The following is a 20000-nucleotide window of genomic DNA, read 5'->3' on the forward strand; positions in this document are numbered from 1 at the left end:
AGTGAAAGAAGCCCGTCGTATATATGCGTATATATATATATATGTGTGTGTGTGTGTGTGTGTATGTGTATGCTTGTGTGTCTGCGTTTGTCCCCCCAACATCGCTTGACAACCGATGCTGGTGTGTTTACGTCCCCTTAACTTAGCGGTTCGGCAAATGCGATCGATAGAATAAGTACTAGGCTTACAAAGAATAAGTACTGGGGTCGATTTGCTCGACTAAAGGCGGTGCTCCAGCATGGCCACAGTCAAAAGACTGAAACAAGTAAAAGAGCAAGTACTTTTCAGATACAGCAAACTACAAATATATCGGAATTTAATGTTAGCAGAAAAAGAAAAAAAGAGAGAAAAAATCGTGGACGTGCACGCATACATACTGACACATGTCACAATGTTTTCGAAATTTCAAGTTTCATTTTGCTGATATGTATGTGATGTAGGCCAGTGTGTATGTGGGTGCGCCCACCAATTTTTTTTTTCCTACTTTCACTTCTGATATAATCGTAATCTAAACAATTTGAAACGTTTTTGTAGAATATTTCATTGAAGAATATTTATTTTTCTGAAAGTTATGAGGAAACAAAGTCGGGGCGATGAACACTTGTCACGGTATGCTGAAATTTGTATGTTATGTTGATTCTAAAAACGGGGATAGTCTGAAATTCCACTAACGTATACATAGCGGACGTAACATTATTATTATGTATGCCAGAAGGTATGGCCGAGTAATTAAGAAGTTGCTTTTCTAATCATGAGATCCCAGGTTCACTCCCATTGTATAACATCTTGAGCAAGTCCCTTCTGTCATGGCCTCTGATAGACCCATGTGAGAGAAATTGGGTGACGTAAATGAAATGTGTAGTAGTCTATTGGACGGACTACACATTTGATTGAAACGGTTTAGTTTTCTTATACGCTGCAGCGCTAATCCTCCTCGTATGTCTACGGAATACTCAGCCACTAACATGCTAATATACTTAGTAGGTTGATCGAAAATCTGGAATACTCAGCGTTGAACCGACACCTAGCAGGACTTCCCTTGTTCCCTCGATTATTTTTACATCTATCGACTAATATATTTTTTTAGTTCACGTTCCACAAGAACCCGAGTTTCTCTCCCCCCTCTCTCTCACAGACATATATATATATATATATATATATATATATATATATATATATATATATATATATATATATATATATATATATATATATATATATATATATATATATATATGTATGTATATTAAGGCCAGTTCAATATGAACACAAAGTATAATACTTTATTAGCATCTGTGCAATATTGGCACTATGCTCACTACGAAAAACAAAAACATTCTATTGCTGTCATGTGTTTTGTCAAAGATTGGGGTCTATAAATTCATTCATGTCACGTGCCTGTTATCCTATCAGGTTTTCTATTTATAGAACTCCAGGCCTTGTAAACTAATAATTTTCGCAATTTTTCTTTCTTTTTCTCTTAGAATATAGGAGCGAGTGATGTCAACCGCCACAATTATCCCCCCGACCCCCAAAAATGTTTTTTTTCAAAGGACAGTGGGGAATACGAATTCCCAGATGCGGTCTCAATGGCACAAAGGTCCAGTCTCGTCACATTCTGTGTCCCACTGATGTCACCTGAGATTTACATTGAGGGTGTAGCAGAAGAGGTTACCAGAGACGTCGGCCACTTAACATGCTAATTAAATAAGCCTGGTAGATTAGTTAGTTGATCGAACAAGTGAGATCTCATGGTCTGACATTCGAACCAACATCCATTGTGTATGCTTTAATATATTCGATTTAACACAAAACTTTTTGTGTTTGGAATTTCACTACTTAAGTGATAAAGGTGGATTTTTTTACTAGTAAAACTTTATTCCCGTGCCAAACCTGAAAGTCAAATAAGTATCTATCGTTGGATATATGAGATATATCTAATCTGCTTAACTCCGTCTCCATGACCCTTAATACTGATCGTGTATTTTGACCGGCGCAAACATAATCCAACTGCCTCCAGTTAATCTCTTGCATATCTTTTATTATCGCCTATCGGCTTCATTCAGCTGATAGGGGCAAGACGAAGTCTCACTCATTTAACTCTACTCTTAACACTATCACCTCATAAGTAAATGTTCCGTTGTTGTTCTTAAATTTCCTTTCAAATAATGACTTTGATTCAACATTGCATTTTCCATTCCATTCACATCTACGATGCATTATAGTAATATAAATCTACTGTAGTGTCCACTGGTGCTTAATTGTTTCGATCCGAAGTGATAGAAGGTGAAGTTGACAACGGCGAGATTCGATCTCAGGACAGTAATATTTGAAGCGGATACTAAAAAGCACTACCAATAGTTTAGCTTAAGTTGGCGAAAATTTTAATTATGAAATAAAATAAAAATCATCCGCAACCTTTTTTGTTGTTGCTCTTTTTTTTTCTGTCGCTTGTACATCTCTAGTTTCAATTACACTTGTTTTTTTCTGATTAACTGCTTTCATTTTCATCTTAAACCATTCAATCTGCATAATTTTTATTTTTATTTCACTTTCTTTCCCCTTTCTCTCGTTATATCAGACACATGCAGAAAGAGTGAGTGAATACTATCAACTATAACAAAATTCAGTGAATGTTGAAGGCTACTTTCATTGATATATGTATTAAGTAACTCAGTTTACACGTACATATACAACTACACCTACCACTTGCAAAATTAAAATTATTTTCTTATACTTCAGTATCTTTTTAAACTAGTAACATGTCCGTCCCTTGATATATTTACTGACAACCCCCTCTCACTCTTTAATTGACGCTTGCCCAACATGGTCTTAAATTCATTGTCTACATTATTTTTGACTACTTTCATATCACTTCAGTTTCCTTCCCTCCCCCTTTTCCATATAGTGTTTGTGTGCGTACGTACATATTATGTATGCCCCAGTATGGCCAAAGTCAAATTGGCTGGAGCCAGTATACAACAGAATTACAAGCACTTTCCACCGATCTCTTTCTATTTACCATAATTCCTTGTTTTAAAATAATAATGAAATTATTGTGTATAATACTGTGAGAGCGTGCGTTTATTCTCAGTTGAATTGTAAGATTTTTCATTCAAATATAATAAAAGAAAGAAGAAAACGTATGAAAGATGTGAATTGGTAAAAAATTTTTAAACGAAGAACTAAGCCAACAACATCTAAATTAGTAGTTGCGAGGAAAACGCAATTGTCGATGTTATTCGACGAATCGAGTTCAAATCGTACTGTTTGCTATTCATCCTCCTTGGATCGTTAACTTAAGTAACAGTGAAGTAAATAATGTTGTTGTAATCAATTGTTTCTTACTCCACGGATTTTGGCCTTGTGACTAAGTTATAAATCAGGATTTAAAAATAAAAGGTATCACAACCAGCTCTTTCCATTCAATCTCCAAATAACTAGCATCATGTATATATATATAAGAAATGAAGTTACTTTGCGTTACATTCTTCTTTAGACAATATACTTCATGACTGACGAATTCGTTAAAATTAACAAAATATTATTACATGGATAGTTCTTTAATTCTTACTATCGATTTTAAAATAAAGAAAACCAACTTTAGCAAATAAAGAATAAAAATAAGAAACAAGAGAAAAAAATAATAAAAAAGAGAAAAAAATAATAATGTTGCAGCATCTGCATCTATGGAAGCCGATTTCCAATTTGTAAACAACATAGTCGAACCAACGTGGTAACCTCTACATATTCGCTCGATCTTTTGAGAATAACAGCTAAATCTCCTTCAAATCAGATCCTAATCTTAAACAGGAAGGACATGCTGAATACTGTAGTTTTGAATACATACAAGGTCTGAATAAAACACGGGATAGTCACAGTTGGAATACCTTTCTTTGATCATAGGTTTGATCACGCAGAACTGACCTGGGGCTAAACAACAAAAGCATGTGATTCTTAGTTTAAATTGAATAACGTTCGATGAAAATCGAATCCCGCATCTCTTAACTGTCAGCCACTAGAGAAGTGAAATTGTTTACATACTGTATATCGATTAATTTATATAAAAGTACACATAATGTGTGTGTAAGTGTGTAAGATTCCGCGGTTTTAGAACACATTAGCGAATATTTGGTCCCGTTTGAAGGAGGTCGGTTGAATGAACGACTGTCAAAGCCCGAAATATGTGTATTAGTAGCAGCGATAGTAGCTGCATCATTGGTAGCAACAGATTACTCAGCTGCAGCAACAGTTGGAGGGGTAGAGAGTTCGAGAGGGAGATGGTGACGATGATTTATGTTGATGTTCGACACTTTTTAACTTGTCACTTCGTTTTTCTCCTCCGCTTCAGCATTCTCTAACATAATACTCTCCGTCCGCCCTCTTCTCTCTTACTTGCGCACGAATTGCGGCTCCTCTGATGATGGCTTGCTCTGTTGCAGTCCCTCGCTGTAACTTTCAATAATGCATTCAGTAATGATTACAGAGTGTAGGTGTCCAGGGACATATATTACAACAACAACAATGAATGGATCGGCAACAATCAAAATAACAATGAAGTGAATAGGGAGGAGCTACGCACAGGAGGTTGGGTGCGATGATGTGGTAAGGGTAAGAACAGAAAGAAATAGGGGGAAAGTAAAGAGATTGACGGGGAAAGTGTAAACGAAAGAAAAAGAAAATGTAAAGAGCGAAAGAGTAAGTTGTGACTGATGGGAAAGAAAGCGAGAAAAACAAAAGACCATAGTTTGCAAGGGCTGGGTTTTCGTGTAAAGCATGAAAGGAAATAAGAAAGGAAAGTGATGCTGAGAAAGAAGAGAGTAAGAGAGAGAATGGAAGATGAAGAAAAGGTGGCAGATAAGGTGAAGAAAAGGGAACGAAAATATTATCCCTTAATATGTGAATTTTGATTAAATATCTTCATATGAAAGAGAATATTAAGATAACGGTATTCCGAACGAATTCGACTCATGCTTAAAACACCAGTAACTAGAACCTGTTTCACTTTCCATGTTAGTTTCTTGTACTAACATGTTAAAATAAAAGACAATTAATTAAAAAAAAAAAAAAACATCTACACCCCCAGCTCTATAAACGTGGGAATGAGTTTTCAAAGATTTGAAAATAAGTTAAATTCGACCGCGCAAACTTTGGATTACTCTTATCATTTCTTGCAGGTATTTATAAAATGAAACAACTAGAAGAAGCCCTATCAACAGCGAATGTGTTTCCCCCTTTCTCATTTATTTATCAATTTTCGCATGTTTATATCTATTTCTACAGATAAATAATAACATACACTCCTCACTTTATGCCGCAGTTTCATATGCTTACCGCCGCACGGATGAAACATCTTTTTCTCAGCGTCTTAAAGCTTCTCGCACGTGTGAATTTTGATACATACCGACTACACTGGAGCGATAATATCTTCGGTTAAACACTTTCATTGAAAACAGAAAGTTAGTGATAAAGCCAACGTGGAACATATTTAAATCAATACCAACTTTTTTTGTTTGTTTTTAACGACAAATTTTACTGTTGCTGGAGATGTCAACACTCGGACAATACTCCGTTGTTTCACTTAAATGTGATCGCTTCATTCGTCAGCTGTATGCTGTCAGCTGGTTTGTGATGATGTTTCGAACTGTATCTTTCTTGTGATTTACAAACTCAAATTGTCATTTTTGCTTACAAAAAAAAAAAAAAAAAGAAAGAAAACCTGCGAAAAACCGAAAACAAAATAAATACCCCTTTCCCGGCTAGCCGCTTTCTTTTATATCATGTAATGTGTCTCCAATGATCCCACTTCATTCACGTATATATTATATCTAGTTTTAGTGGCAATTTGACAAACCTATTAGTATTTGTATGCAGGAAATGGCCCTCGCTCTTACTCCTATGATACTATTAGTGTTTATATAGTGTGTGTACCTCTTTCACGCAACTATATTTACATACTTCACTAGAGCTAATTGCTTTATATTTTTTCTCTCTCACACACACACATACATAAACACACATATATATGTAATTTTTTTAATATTTGTAATCTTCAACAAGTGTTGAAATAACATTTAAAATCACTTTTATATTGTATTTATTTTACAGACTGGTCTATTACAAGTGTGTGTATATATTTAATCGTTCTTATGGGTTCACACTGGTGTGAATTACCTTAAGCATTTTTAGAGAAAAATCTGTTTATAATTACGGAACGTAAAGTAATTTAAGTTTTTATAGTACAAAGACCAGATGTGTAACGAAAGAAAAAGTACTGCAGCATAATGTTAAAAACAATTTAAACAACTTTACCTGTTGATTTAGAATATTTTTTTAAACTAAGAAAGTGAGTAATCTTTTCCACTATACAAACATATACAGTATAATAAATAACAAATGCTAAATTAATTTTTTTTTCTTTTTGGCCGGCTGATGAAACAATATAAAGCTGTTGAAAAATTGAATTGTAAATTTAATTAAATTAATAAGTTTCTAAATCACTTTTAATCTAATAGGTTCCAGTATAATTCCTTAATTACTTTTAGGAGAGATACATATTTAGGGAAGCTTGTTAACTGACAAATAAGCATCGCTCCTTACATATTTGCTCATATACAGAAATACTAGTTTATGAATATTATATATTAACACATTATAAATTACTCAAAAATATAAATTAATTTACAAACTTCAATTTATTCATTATGGATTTATCGTTTATTTTTATCTCTTTCATTCACTAGAAAGAAAAATAAAACATTTCACCTTTGACATTTCAGTTTTAACAGGTTAAAAATCATATGCTTAAAGGATCGAATCTTCCTCAAATTTCTGTTCAATCAATGCCAACCTGGGGCTACAAATAATTTACTTTGTTTTATTTTCTAGAAAAATGATTGTTTAACAAATGAAAAGGAAACCTTGTATTTTTGAAATCTTTTACCTTGTTATTGTGGGTTGAGTGCACGGGGATGCCTACTAGTTTTATTTATATTCATAATCATCATTGGGGCAAGAGGCTCCCATATGTCCCAAATCCTGCTGCTGTTAAGTGAATGATGGGATCTCTTTCTCTCTCTCTCTCTCTCGTACCTTTCGGAACTTACCATGGATTGATAATTTGTAAACAAAACTGAAAAAATATAATTTCTATGTGAAAGTTAAACTATAAAAGTCCTTTGAGGAAATATTTAAAGCTATGGCACGAGCATTTGGAAAATTCTGGTTATGGCTTAAAGATCGGAATAAAAAGTTCCATAGAAGATCTTGGGCCTACCCTGAGGAATATGGTAAGTTAATTTTCTTACATGTGACATGCTTATGTACTTTCTAATAACATGAAAAGGTTCTCAAATGTATATGAGAACTGAACCTGCTTTTTGTACTTGAAAATCAGGCTCCCTGCCAACAAGGCAACCTCTATTATACCCTTGGTTGGGTACAGCTAAATATATGAATCTGGCGTGATGATTTGTTATTTGTGACAAGAATATATATTTACCTAGCGCAATTAGAGCTAATACATAACATACCCTCATTCGTTAAGGGCTCGCCTTCATTGGTTGACTATTTCAAACACAGTGTTTGCCTATTGTATTTCTTCACAACTTTACTAACTTCGCTGCCTCCCTTAATTGGCTGAAGTACGTTCTCTACTTTCATTTGTGATACATTCTATGCATTGTTTTCTTTCAAACAATGTAGATGTTACTGTAGATTAGTTGTATATTAAGCCTTGTTGCCAAAGCAGTTGCCGTCAAACTCATTACCATTTCAATATTCAATTTTACATTATGTTGTGTCTTCAACTATTGACCTTTAACTGAAAATATTTTGAAGTTCTCTATTTTCAATCATCATCGTATTTTTCTTATCTCACTTAACAAACTTGTTTTGAAAGTTTATTTCACAATTAGAGATCATTAATATTTTCTTTCTCTTTTTTCTTTTTGGTCTTTGGTTTTGGAAATTCTGCTATAAAAATATAGTCCATGTTATTCAGAAATGAATGGTTTTTAAATGCCATATTTCTTTCATGTAATTATTAATTCATTAGGAAAACATCTGGTTGGCATTTCTTTCTCTCTCTCTCTCTCTCTCTTTTTTTTTATGGTTAGGTGGGAAGGTTGGTGTCTGAAGCCTCTCACAAGTTTCAATCATCGGCAAAAAAGAGGTTCAATATTTATATATTTTACAATCATCCTACCATTGCCACTTCAAGTTTTTACTATTTAATGCTATTTAACTCTATTTTCACCTTGACTTAAACCCATCGTATGCTTTCATCTTTGAAGTTTTTCTAGACTTATATGAAACAAGTTCTTCATTGAACTTCTTTTCCAAGTTCCTGTCAATAGCATAGCTGGTGAGGAGGAAGGCAGTCTGTTCCAGGCAACGCTTTTATGGGGGTAGCACATTCGGGTCTGCTGTATAAACCTATATCAGCTTGTATAGACAACAAACTCAAGAAATGTGGACAGCAAACACAAGGGCTGCTCCAGGTGACACACATTCTAACTACACCATTAGTTCATGTCCTAGAGACCAATTTCAATCTAATTTCTTCATCACTTTCATTTTGTCCACATGATTTTTCATTTGTTTTAACATGAAACACAAAAGTAATTTCGTTCGTAGCTGAACCTAAGATTTCAAATCAACTGAAACCACCAAGAAATAGAGAATATATTGATAACTTTATGGGCTTTTGCGAAAGCAGCAACGTCAAAATCTTACAGGAAAAAAATTTACAGTAGAAACTCCTGTTTACGAATTTAATTTGTTCCTGAAAGCAGTTCGTCACCCGAAATGTTCGTAAACCGAAACTATTTTTTCTCTTAGCAAATTCAATAGAAGACATGGCGAATTCGAGCAGATATGCACTAAATGAAAGCTAGACAGCAACTGAGGCTCTCTTGCTAAGACTCCCAGCTTTTCACCAACCGTTGTTGCCAGTTTGCTTGTTTGTTACTCGATACGTTTTATGTTCGAAAAATTGTTCGTAAACCAATTTGTTTATGATGAGAAGCATTCATAAACCAAGGTTCCTCTGTAATTATCTTTAACTCTGTATTTCAATGACATACATTACATGGTTCTGGGCATTAAATATACTCAATGGTTTAGAGTTCAAAATATTGTATGGATCTATGATATGCTATGTTCTTAGTAATTAGTTAAGGAATGACTGACTGATAAAGAAGTTCACTTTCCAATCGCTTCCGCCAGCCTGGGGCCATAGCTTTGTGAGTGGATTTGGTTGGTAGAAACTGAAAGAAGACCATTGTGTTTGTGTGTTATACCTCCTTCTTGTGACATCACGATAGTTGTAAATGAGTGTCACCAGCACACAAGTAATGTCATTTCTTTTCAATCTTCCATGAAAACATGTCTGGTCATGAGGAAATATTTTCTTACTCAGAAACAAGTCAAAGTTGGTGTAAGAAAGAGCAGCCAGTCATAGAAAATCTGCCTTAATGAAATCCATCTGACCCATGAAAGTATGGAAAAGTAGATGTTAAAATTATGATGATGGTGATGGTGACTCCTTGGGGGTACTATTTAAAATTCTAGAATCTATCCCTTTCCATGTCGTACTCTTGGAGGGGTTTAACTTAGCACTGCCAACTAATTAATAAACTTGGTCAATTTTTATGCTCTGCTATTGTTATTTGGTAAGTTGCTCCTAACCTGTGCTGACCAGACTATTTGGGAATTAAGTGCATTTGACTAAGGACACAAAACAGTCCATGTAACTGGATATGAAATTGCTGTTCTCTTATCTGCAGTAACTAACAACTATTCAAAATATCTAGCATTCAAACATGAGTGTGGTTAAGAAGCTCACTTTGTAACCATGTGGTTCTGAGTTCAGTCTCACAGCATGGAACCTTCCACAAGTGACTTCTGCTATAGACCCAGGTTAAATAATTCCTTTCAAGTGAATTTGGTTGGTTGAAATTGTGTGTATGTATGTAGGTGTGTTGTGTTCATCCTCCCCACTGCACGGCACCCTATGTTGGTTTGTTTACATCCCCACGATTCAGTAGTTCGGCAAAAGGGACTGATAAAGTAAGTGCCAGACTTCAAAAAAATAAGTACTGGGGTTTATTTGCTAGAGTAAACCTTTCAAGGCAGTGCCCTAGAATTGTTGCAGTCCAGTGATTGAAACAAGTAAAAGGTGAAAAGGATTAAACACAATACATAAATGTTTCTTAAAGACCATTTTGTAAGATACTCCACTCCATAAGAAATACATTTTTCAGTAATCACAATAACTAGATTTTTACTGTAAGGGTGTGACAGTTTATACAAATGGTGTTACTCACTGTATCGTATAATTGATATAAATACTTATGTGTAGGCTGATTTATAGCACTAAGGTACACATGTACCAGCTCTACTTAATTCCCTTAATAAATGCCAGCTAAATGGTACCATTTTAAAATTGATTTTGCACTTTTTCTGTGTTACTATATTTTCTGGAATACAACTCAAATTTTTCAGACCAAAATTTACGGTCAAGAGATGGTAAGATGACTTACACATCAAAATGACTTTGGAGGACCAAAAATTCCATATGAAATGCAGCAGAATTTGGGAAGATAGTGACAATGTTTGAATGTTTGCAAAACGTACATCAACTTGTATACCAGAAAATATGGTATATTCTTCAGTATTTGAAGGCAGTAAAGTTGGAAGGGTTCTTAAAGCATTGGATTGGAATAAAGCAGTAAAGAGCACAATGTGACACATTGTTCTGGGATCCAGTTATTTTTTTAACTTTCCCTTTTCCTTCTCCAGTAGCATAGATTGCATGGCACCTTGGGTATATGCCTTCTACAATAGTCTTGTGAGTAGATGTAGTTGTCAGAAACAAAACTTTTGTGTGTATGTATTTATGTGTGTACACACACACGCGTGCCTCCTTGTCTTGGGTCACTGCAATAGTGGTAAAATGAGCATCACTGTTATGCAAGCAATGTCCTCTGTTTCAAGTCTTCCATAAAAACATGTCATGACATGGGTAAATATCTTACTTGGAAATAGGTGAGGGTTGGCAACAGGCAGGGTATCCGACTGTACAAAATCTGCCTCAATGAATTCCATCTGATTCAAGAAAATTTTTAAAAGTAGACATTAAAATGATGACATGTATGTGTATGAATATATATGTGTACGAGTATATGGTTGTATGTATGTATACATGTGTATCTATATATAAGTATATATATTTAAGTTCATATATGTATGTGTGTGTTTGTGTGTATGTAATATACACACACAGCTGTAGAAACTCTGCCAGATCAGATTGGAGCCTGGTGCAGCCTTCTGGCTTGCCAGTCCTCAGTCAAATCGTCCAACCCATGCTAGCATGGAAAGCGGAAGTTAAACAATGATGATGATGATGATATATAAATAATACAGAATGGGACAAGAACGCAAAAACATCCAGACAGTTAAGTGATACAAGAAAGGGACAAAACATACAGATGGACGATATCATACAGTCAGATTTTTCTGTGTTGAGAAAAATCCATCTTTAATAATAGCAATATTGTATTAAACTTCCTCCACCACCCATTTTAACATCTGTACTTTCTCTAAACCCACCGTGACTCCATCAGAAGTAACTGGGTCATCTAACACTATTGATTTGGTTGCATAACACATCATTGATTTTATTTAGAAGCTGAATAACAACAGAATAGTTTGTCAGTGGAAAACATTGTTTTGTAATGAACGTAATTGTTCCAGAGCCATAATTAATAACTTGTGGCTGTTTTTACATCAAGGTAATTGACTTACAAACTTTTCCAGACTATTAACCTCATCTTTTTAAGCTTCCATTTTACAATCACTTTGATCTCCAATGGAGTTTCAATTTTTGTTTACATATATTGTCTCAGATTGGATTTGAACTCAGAACTTTTATTTCTAAATGAGTGGGTAATTTATTAACAAGCTAATTTAGTTAATTTTGATATTTTATCATCATCATCATCATCTTCATCATCATTTATCATCCATTTTCCAAGCTGGCAGGCGTTGAATGGTTTAAGATTCTGTGAGACACATGGCTGCACCAAACTTCAGAGTCAGCTTTGGTATGGTTTCTGCAGCTGGATGCCCTTCATAATGCCAACCACTTTTAAGTGTGTACTAGCTGCTTTTTTCATGTCACTGGTAATGGTGACATTGCCAAGCAACTTGCAAGACAGGAAAGAACAACTGAAGGATCTGGGTTCAAATCTAACCTGAAACAATTTGAATAATCAAGAAGTGGGCATTTGAGATTGAACTAATTAAAATTTTGTGTAAATGGTAATTATAATAATAAGGTTAATGGTTTGGAAACTTTACTTATTGGGAAAACTCCTTTTAGAATTATTAGACATATAGGTGCAGACATAGCTGTGTGGTTAAGAAGGTTGCTTTGCAACTATATGGCTTTGGGTTCAATCTCACCAAACCCGAAACCATTGTGGTTACAAAGCAAGCATCTTCTACTGTTATAGCTTTGGGCTTGTCAATGTCTTGTGAGTGAATTTGGTAGAGAGAAACATCTGACTTTAAGATAAAAGACTCAGCTGAACCTACCCTCACTTGATCCATGCAAGTATAGAAAAGAAGACATGAAAACAATTATATATATATATATATATATATATATATATACTCTCGGAGTGGTTGGCGTTAGGAAGGGCATCCAGCTGTAGAAACTCTACCAAAGCAGATTGGAGCCTGGTGTAGCCATCTGGTTTGCCAGTCCTCAGTCAAATTGTCCAACCCATGCTAGCATGGAAGGCGGACGTTAAACGACGATGATGATTATATATATATATATGAAATAATGAAGATGGCTATATACGATATAAAATCAAAAAGGAAAAATTCAATTGTTACTAAATGTAATTGATGCCACAGGGTAGTGCGCGTGCACACACACTTACATACTGGTACTGGTGCCACTTAAAAAGGACCCAGTACACTTTGTAGAGTGGTTGGCATTAGGAAGGACATATCCAGTGTAGAAACCAACCCAAAACAGACAGTGGAGTCTAAGGTGGCCCCTGGCCTTACCAGCGCCTGTCAAACTGTCCAGCCCATGCCAGTGTGAAAGATGGTCATCAAATGGTGATGATATGTGTGTGTATGCACACATGTGTACATATGGAGTATGTGTTTGTGAGTGTTTATATCTCATTGTCTTGATACCATGGGATAGTTATGAATGAATGTTATTATCATACAAGCAGTCCTACTAGTTTCCAGTTTTCTAAGGAAACATGTTTAGCCATCAGGAAATAATCCTTTCTACTATAAGCACAAAGCCTGAAATTTGGGTGAGGATTGATAGTTGATTACATTAGCCCCAGTACTCAACTGGTACTTATATTACCAACCCCAGAAGGATGAAAGGCTAAGTTGACCATGGCAGAATTTGAACTCAGAATTTAAGGACAGATGAAATGATGCTAAGCATCTTGCCCGGTGTGTTAATGGTTCTGTCAGCTCACCATAAGGAAATAATACCAGGCTTAGAACCAGATGGGGATTAGTGACAAGGACATCTCGGTGTAGAAAATCTCCTGGTCCAGGAATTGAAACCACAATCTTGTGATCATGAGTCCAATACCCTATCCACTAAGCCATACACTTCTACAAAACTGACATTAATTTTATGTTCTTACATAATTAACAAATGCATCATTTGTGGTTAGTTTAATTGATGGTGAGTGTAAGAAAGATAAATTCATGTACACTTAAAAATATATTCAACTTTTATATATTGATTTAAGAGTAAGTCTACTGTGTCCCAGAATATTGTAATAAGTGATTTGACTACAGGGGTCAGCAGTAGAGTTACGTGATGATAATTAACTCTTGTGCTAATGTGGAATTTCAACAAATTATTATAAAGAATTCTCCTTTTACATAATTGTTCATACAAGTTTGATTATCAGACAATAACTACTAAAAGTACCAATACAATGTCGGTTATGAATAAATAAACAAGTAGACTCACATCTGTATGTATTTAGTCTCCAATGACATTATTCCCATGAGGGCCTTTTCAGCAGCTTAGGATATGGATCAAATTGACCAATTCTATTGTTGCTCAACAGTTCATGGGAATTTACTCACCTCTTCCTCCCAAAGGTTACCAATTGGATGATAGAATGCAAGCCTAGATATTTATTTATTCATAATATATGGCTACGTTAATAAATACTTCAAATTTAGGCATAAGGCCAGTGGGAATGGTTGGTTGATATCATCAATCGCAGTACTTGACTGATGCTTTATTTCATCAATCCCCAGTATTTGTCTGGTATCATATTTTATCTATACTATATTTCATCAATCCCAATACTTCACTCGTACTTCATTTTATTTACCCCAGCACCTCATTGGTACTTTGTTTTATCAATCCCAAAAAAGATGAAAGGCAAAGTTAACCCTTACTTGATTTGAAACCAGGACATAAAGACCTGGAATAAATAATAAAAAACATGGTAATTCACCATCCTTGCTACATTCATAATTAAAATTTTGTTTGACTGCCTCCCTTCTAAGTTAAGCATAGACCAGACCCGACACTAGCCACAACCCATGTGAGTTTATAAATACCAGTAGTAATCAATGCAATTACAGATGTTGCTATCACAGGCATGCAGTGAGTTTATCATTCAAGACTTAGGGGATCAGTGCTAGTGAGTCAATTTAGTGCTTTTCTCATACTACGGTTGATAAACAGTATGTGTGATGATAGGTATTTACTCCAGTGGAGACTCAGGCCATTTGTTGACAGATGGTTTTTGTATTTAGATTTTCTTTTTCATGTTTTTTTGCAAAATTAAGCATTGGAATTTGTAGAGTAAAGGTGTAACTATCTCCTACTTCTATCAGTAATCTCTGTATAATCTCTCTCTCTACATATGTGTATATATATATGATGATGATGATGATATATATATATATATATATATATCTATATATATATATATATAATAGAGAGGTCGAGATCAAGTTAATGGGTACATACTTATAAGGTTAAAAATGTACAACTATGTTAGTTCTCAAATTCTCCCCACCCCTTATATTATTTAGAATTACATCAGGTTTAATTCTTCATTTCTTATTTCAAGTCAAAATATCTTAAAACTCCATTACTAGTTTCAAGTTACTTTGTTAATAAAATAATTAAAATTTACTTTGAATAGGATGTTATGATTTGTTATATTATTATTTGTTATATTATTATTTGTTATATTATTATTATTATTTTCATTATTAAGGTGGCATGCTGGCAGAATCGTTAGCATGGTCTTTTGCCTGTCGCTACGTTCTGAGTTCAAATTCCACTGAGGTCAACTTCACCTTTCATCCTTTCGGGGTTGATAAATCAAGTACCAGTTAAGTACTGGGGTTGGTGTGATTGACTGTCTCCCTCCCCACAAAATCCAGGCCTTGTGCCTATAGTAGAAAGGATTATTAACATTATTGTTATCTTCTAGATGTATGAATATCAAGGACTTGCTGCCTAGGTAGGCAAGGTAGGCAGTGTCTACTTTGAATAAAATAGATCGATAGTAACATTTTCCTTTTATGGCAAAATAGGCACCTAATTCAATAAAACTATGAAGGTTACTCTGATTACTATGCATAAAATACAAAATATTTTATTTTTTTGTAGATTAGGTTGGCATAATTTGCCCCTGCTTTTCAATCTCAGTTTTTAAGCTACGCATAATACTGTTGCGTACACTCCCACAACACCGTTTTCTTTACGTGCTATAAAGGCAGAAGTAAAACTCCCTTCAACTCAGTCATGCGCCTGTATTTCACTTATTTTTTTGTGTTTTACTACATAAAGGTCACCAACGGCCTACCCTGAGTAATTACTGACGGCACGTGTCTGATGCATGTATATTTTTATTGCCTAAATGAATGAATTAACAGATAAAACATTACACTCACTCTAAATCATATGTCTTATAATCTGTCATCATGACTAAGATGAGAAGTCAATCAGTCTATTGTTACTCTACCGGTGTACTTATCTGTTAATCTTCTAGCAATATTTATAACTACATCCAGTCATGTGTGGAAACTAATGGATTGTTTGGTGACAGTCCTCAAGGATGAGTTTACAAATTTTACTCCTCATTTTCTGGTGTTTGGTCTGCTTCTTTTGTTGTTACACATGTGGTCTGTTGATATATATAGTCTTTTACCAGTTCTAATCATTTAGATGTGGCCATACAGGAGCACAATCATGTTTATAAAGTTTTCCAGTTCATCTTACAATTCCAAGTTTTGAAAGTCAATGCAGTAGTGTAAATAGTGAGTTTGAGTTACCAAGTGTATATAGCAATTATTCTCTCACATGTGTAAATTTGAATAAGTTAAAATGCTGTGGGGAGATGATGAGACATTGTAAGCAAAACCTTCTTCAAAGAAAAGAAATTGGATCTTTTTGGTTTGATGGGCAACAATTTTCATTAATGTTTTATGTAGTGTTTTTGGTACCGAAACACTTTCAAACTTCGTATACTTGGTGTATTTTGTATTATAGAACAGATAAAAATTTTTGTATTCGAAGTTATTTCATGTAAAAAGTTGTCGTATTTCGGTAATTTCAACCGATCACTGACGTCTATTGAGGTGAAAACAATTAATGGTGTGGAATGTAAACAACGGTGTCATGGGATCTTTTCCCTTGAATAAAATTAGTCCCGTTGTTTGTCAACAACAATTACCCGTGTTACTCTTATTTATGACATCGTTCGTGCGTTTGTACTGGTTTTAGTTTTAGGGTTAGGGTTCGGGTTTTAGAGTTAGGGTTAGTTTTAGGATTACGGTTAGGGTTATGATTATTTTTGCCATAACCTCACTCATAACCCTAACCCTAACCCTAACTCTAAAACCCGAACCCTAACCCTAAAACCCTAAACCCTTACTAGGGAATAATAATATAATTAAACAGGGAATAACACTCTTGACACCGGTAAAAATTATTGTTTATAAAAAGAGCACTAACTGTATTCAGCTGAATAGACGTCAGTGATTGGTTGAAATTACAGAAATACGACAACTTTAACATGAAATAACTTATTAAGAACTAATTTTTGTTAAGAAGGCTAAGAGAAAAAGATGTTTTATATGACACATTCTACCAGTGTCCCAAGTTTGAAAGTGTTTCGTTAAGAAAACAAGTGTTGCCCATCAAACCAAAAAGATCCAAGAAATTATCTTAAAGTTTATGCTGACATTGGGATTAGATGTTTGAAGAATTTACAGAGGAAGAAAGAGATAGGATGGGAAAGTAAGAGAAACCAAACAATCTTATCCAAATTTGTTAAATTTACTAAATGATTTTTCCAATGTGAGCTGCCATTAGTTTCCTCAGACCTCGGTCATCTGAGAATCCAATGAAAGGATCACCTGTCACTGAAAAGCAAATTATTCTTAATTCACCAAAGCTAGAACCTATGCTCTCTAGCAGTCTGCTTAGGTGAAATTTAATTACCATGGGAAAGGTATTCAGAAGCTAGACGTCAAAGTATCTGGAAAATGATGAGACAGGAGGCAGATATTTTGAGATCAAAAACAAGAGAGGCTCTCCCACTGGGGAAGATAAAAACATTTTGTAAAGATGAAAAAACATTTCCAAATTAGTTTTCCAATGACTGAAACAGATTAAGGGACAGATAAGGAGCCCTCTTTATTTTTACTTACCATTTACCAGTTTCTATTTATTTTCTATTTCTTGTATTTTTTTGTTTGTTTACCATTTCTAGTATTTTTTCTTTCCGTTTTCTAATATTTTGTTTAGATAATCTTTAACTTAATCAACTAACGATCATTTCAAATTTTGTATTCAATTAACAATCGTTTCAAACTTGTATTTGAGCTGTTATCTTTCACACATTTCTGTCATTGGACCGTAGCTCTATTGGAGCACTACTTTGAAGAGTTTAGTCTAACAAATCAACTGCAGTACTTATCTTAAAGTCAGATGCTTAATCTGTCTCTTTTGCCAAACCACAATGTTATGGGGGATGTAAACAAACCGGCAACATTTGTCAAGTAGGATGATGTACAAAGACACACATTCATGCTCGCTTGTACACACACAAGCTCACAGGCTTCCACACAGTTTCAGTCTACCAAATTCATCCACAAGACAGTGGTTGACCCAGGGCTATAGTAGAAGACACTTGAACAAGATGCTGTGCAGTGGGACTGAATCCAAAATAATGTTGTTGCAAAGCAAGTTTCATACCCACATGGCCATATCTGCAGCTGATGCAAATTTTCTTCTTTTGAAATCAACTGTTTTAATTGCTGTAATTACACTAGGAAATTGGTAAAGCAACAGATAAAATACCTCATGATATTACATCTCTTTCAATGTTCTCTCTACGTTTTCCCTACCACTGAGCAGAACTTTTGATGTTTGATTAAAAATTCAAAGCTACTACACATCATTCAAACGTTGATGCAGCTTATCGAACATACATATTTGCAAACTAAACTGATAACATTGTAAGGTGCCTGACACCAATGCAGTGATCGCATGGCTGCACATCCATGCAGCTTGGAGGGAATGTTTGTCTCTTTACATCCTTAGTTCAATTATAGTCAACTTCGACTTTCATGCATCTAAGGTCAATGAAGTAAAGTACCAGTTATATAGATGGTGTATTGTAATCGACTATACTTCACTGAAATGTGTAACCTTGTTCTCTGTGAAGAATCAATAACTTATTCAATTCTCATAACATATCACATCTGAACGGATATTGTTTACTATCCTCTAAAATGCAAGTTGACAAGTGTTAAATACAATATATCTTAAAATCTACAAACATATTGAATCACTATTTATCATGTCAATGCCAGCAGAAAAACATGGACTGGGAGAGAACCAAGTAGGAGAAGGTTTTCCCACAGTAAACTCTTCTGAAGGTACACAAAGATCAATTGTATTAGAGTGATTTTGAAAATATTTGGCATGGAAAAATTTGGCATGTCATGTTTCTACTAATGGAATTAGATTTTCAGGATTTTTACCATCATTTCCTCTGAACCTTTATTTCACACAGAGTTTCAACACTGTCATCCATGAATAAGTTTTAGATATCTATTTACTTCCGAGCAGACATAGACACTCAACTTTCCTACCCTTTGACCTGGTGGAACATACATGACATGACAGATAAGAGAGTGAGAGAGCTGTACCAGCATTTGAACAGTACTCAGTTTTCAGCTGAGTAGACTGGAGCAATGTAAAATAAAGTGCCTTGCACAAGGACATAATGTACCACCTGGTCCAGGAATTGAACCCATACATATAATTGTGAGTCCAGCACCTTAACCACTAAGCCATGCTGATTATAAAATTCAGCTTATAACCAAAGGCATACAAAATTTGATTTTAACTTATTCTCTTATTTGTTTTGTCATTTGAGTGTGGCCATGCTGGAGCACAACCTTTAGTCGAACAAATCGACCCCAGTACTTATGCTTTGTAAGACTAGTACGTATTCTATTGGTCTCTTTTGTCAAACTGCTAAGTTATGTGGACGTAAACACACCAGCATCAGTTGTCAAGTGATGCTGGGGTGGGGGTGGACACAGACATAAATACATACATGAGCCTGGTGTTGCCATCCGGTTTCACCAGTCCTCAGTCAAATCGTCCAACCCATGCTAGCATGGAAAGCGGACCTTAAACGATGATGATGATGATGATGATACACACACGACAAGCTTGTTTCAGTTTCTGACTACCAAATCCACTCACATGGCTTTGGTCGGCCCAAGTCTATAGTAGAAGACACCCAAAATACAACACAGTGGGACTGAACCTAGAACCAAGCTACTTACCACACAGCCACTCCTGCGCTTGTCAAGAAATTTTATATACATTGGCGCAGGAGTGTCTGTGTGGTAAGTATGCCGAACCGCTAAGTTACGGAGACGTAAAC

General features: G+C 34.9%; 1 protein-coding gene across 13 annotated transcripts in view; it reads left to right on the plus strand.

Annotated features, from left to right (window-relative positions):
* Window positions 1-20000, plus strand: part of LOC106884182 (glutamate receptor-interacting protein 1) — a 542605-nt gene that overhangs the window by 280088 nt on the left and 242517 nt on the right. For 2 of the 13 annotated variants that reach the window (XM_089349499.1, XM_089349526.1), the window contains exon 1: window positions 4398-7289. The exons of 10 other annotated variants lie outside the window; for them this stretch is intronic. In XM_089349499.1, coding sequence (XP_089205625.1) covers window positions 7199-7289 — 91 coding nt within the window. In that variant the 5' untranslated portion in view covers window positions 4398-7198. Of the gene's footprint in view, window positions 1-4301; window positions 7290-20000 lie in introns of those variants that run through there. One more of the 13 variants, XM_089349506.1, reaches the window with a different exon arrangement.

Source organism: Octopus bimaculoides, chromosome 1, assembly GCF_046866305.1.
Source record: "Octopus bimaculoides isolate indiv1 chromosome 1, ASM4686630v1, whole genome shotgun sequence".
Classification (NCBI taxonomy): Eukaryota; Metazoa; Mollusca; class Cephalopoda; order Octopoda; family Octopodidae; genus Octopus; species Octopus bimaculoides.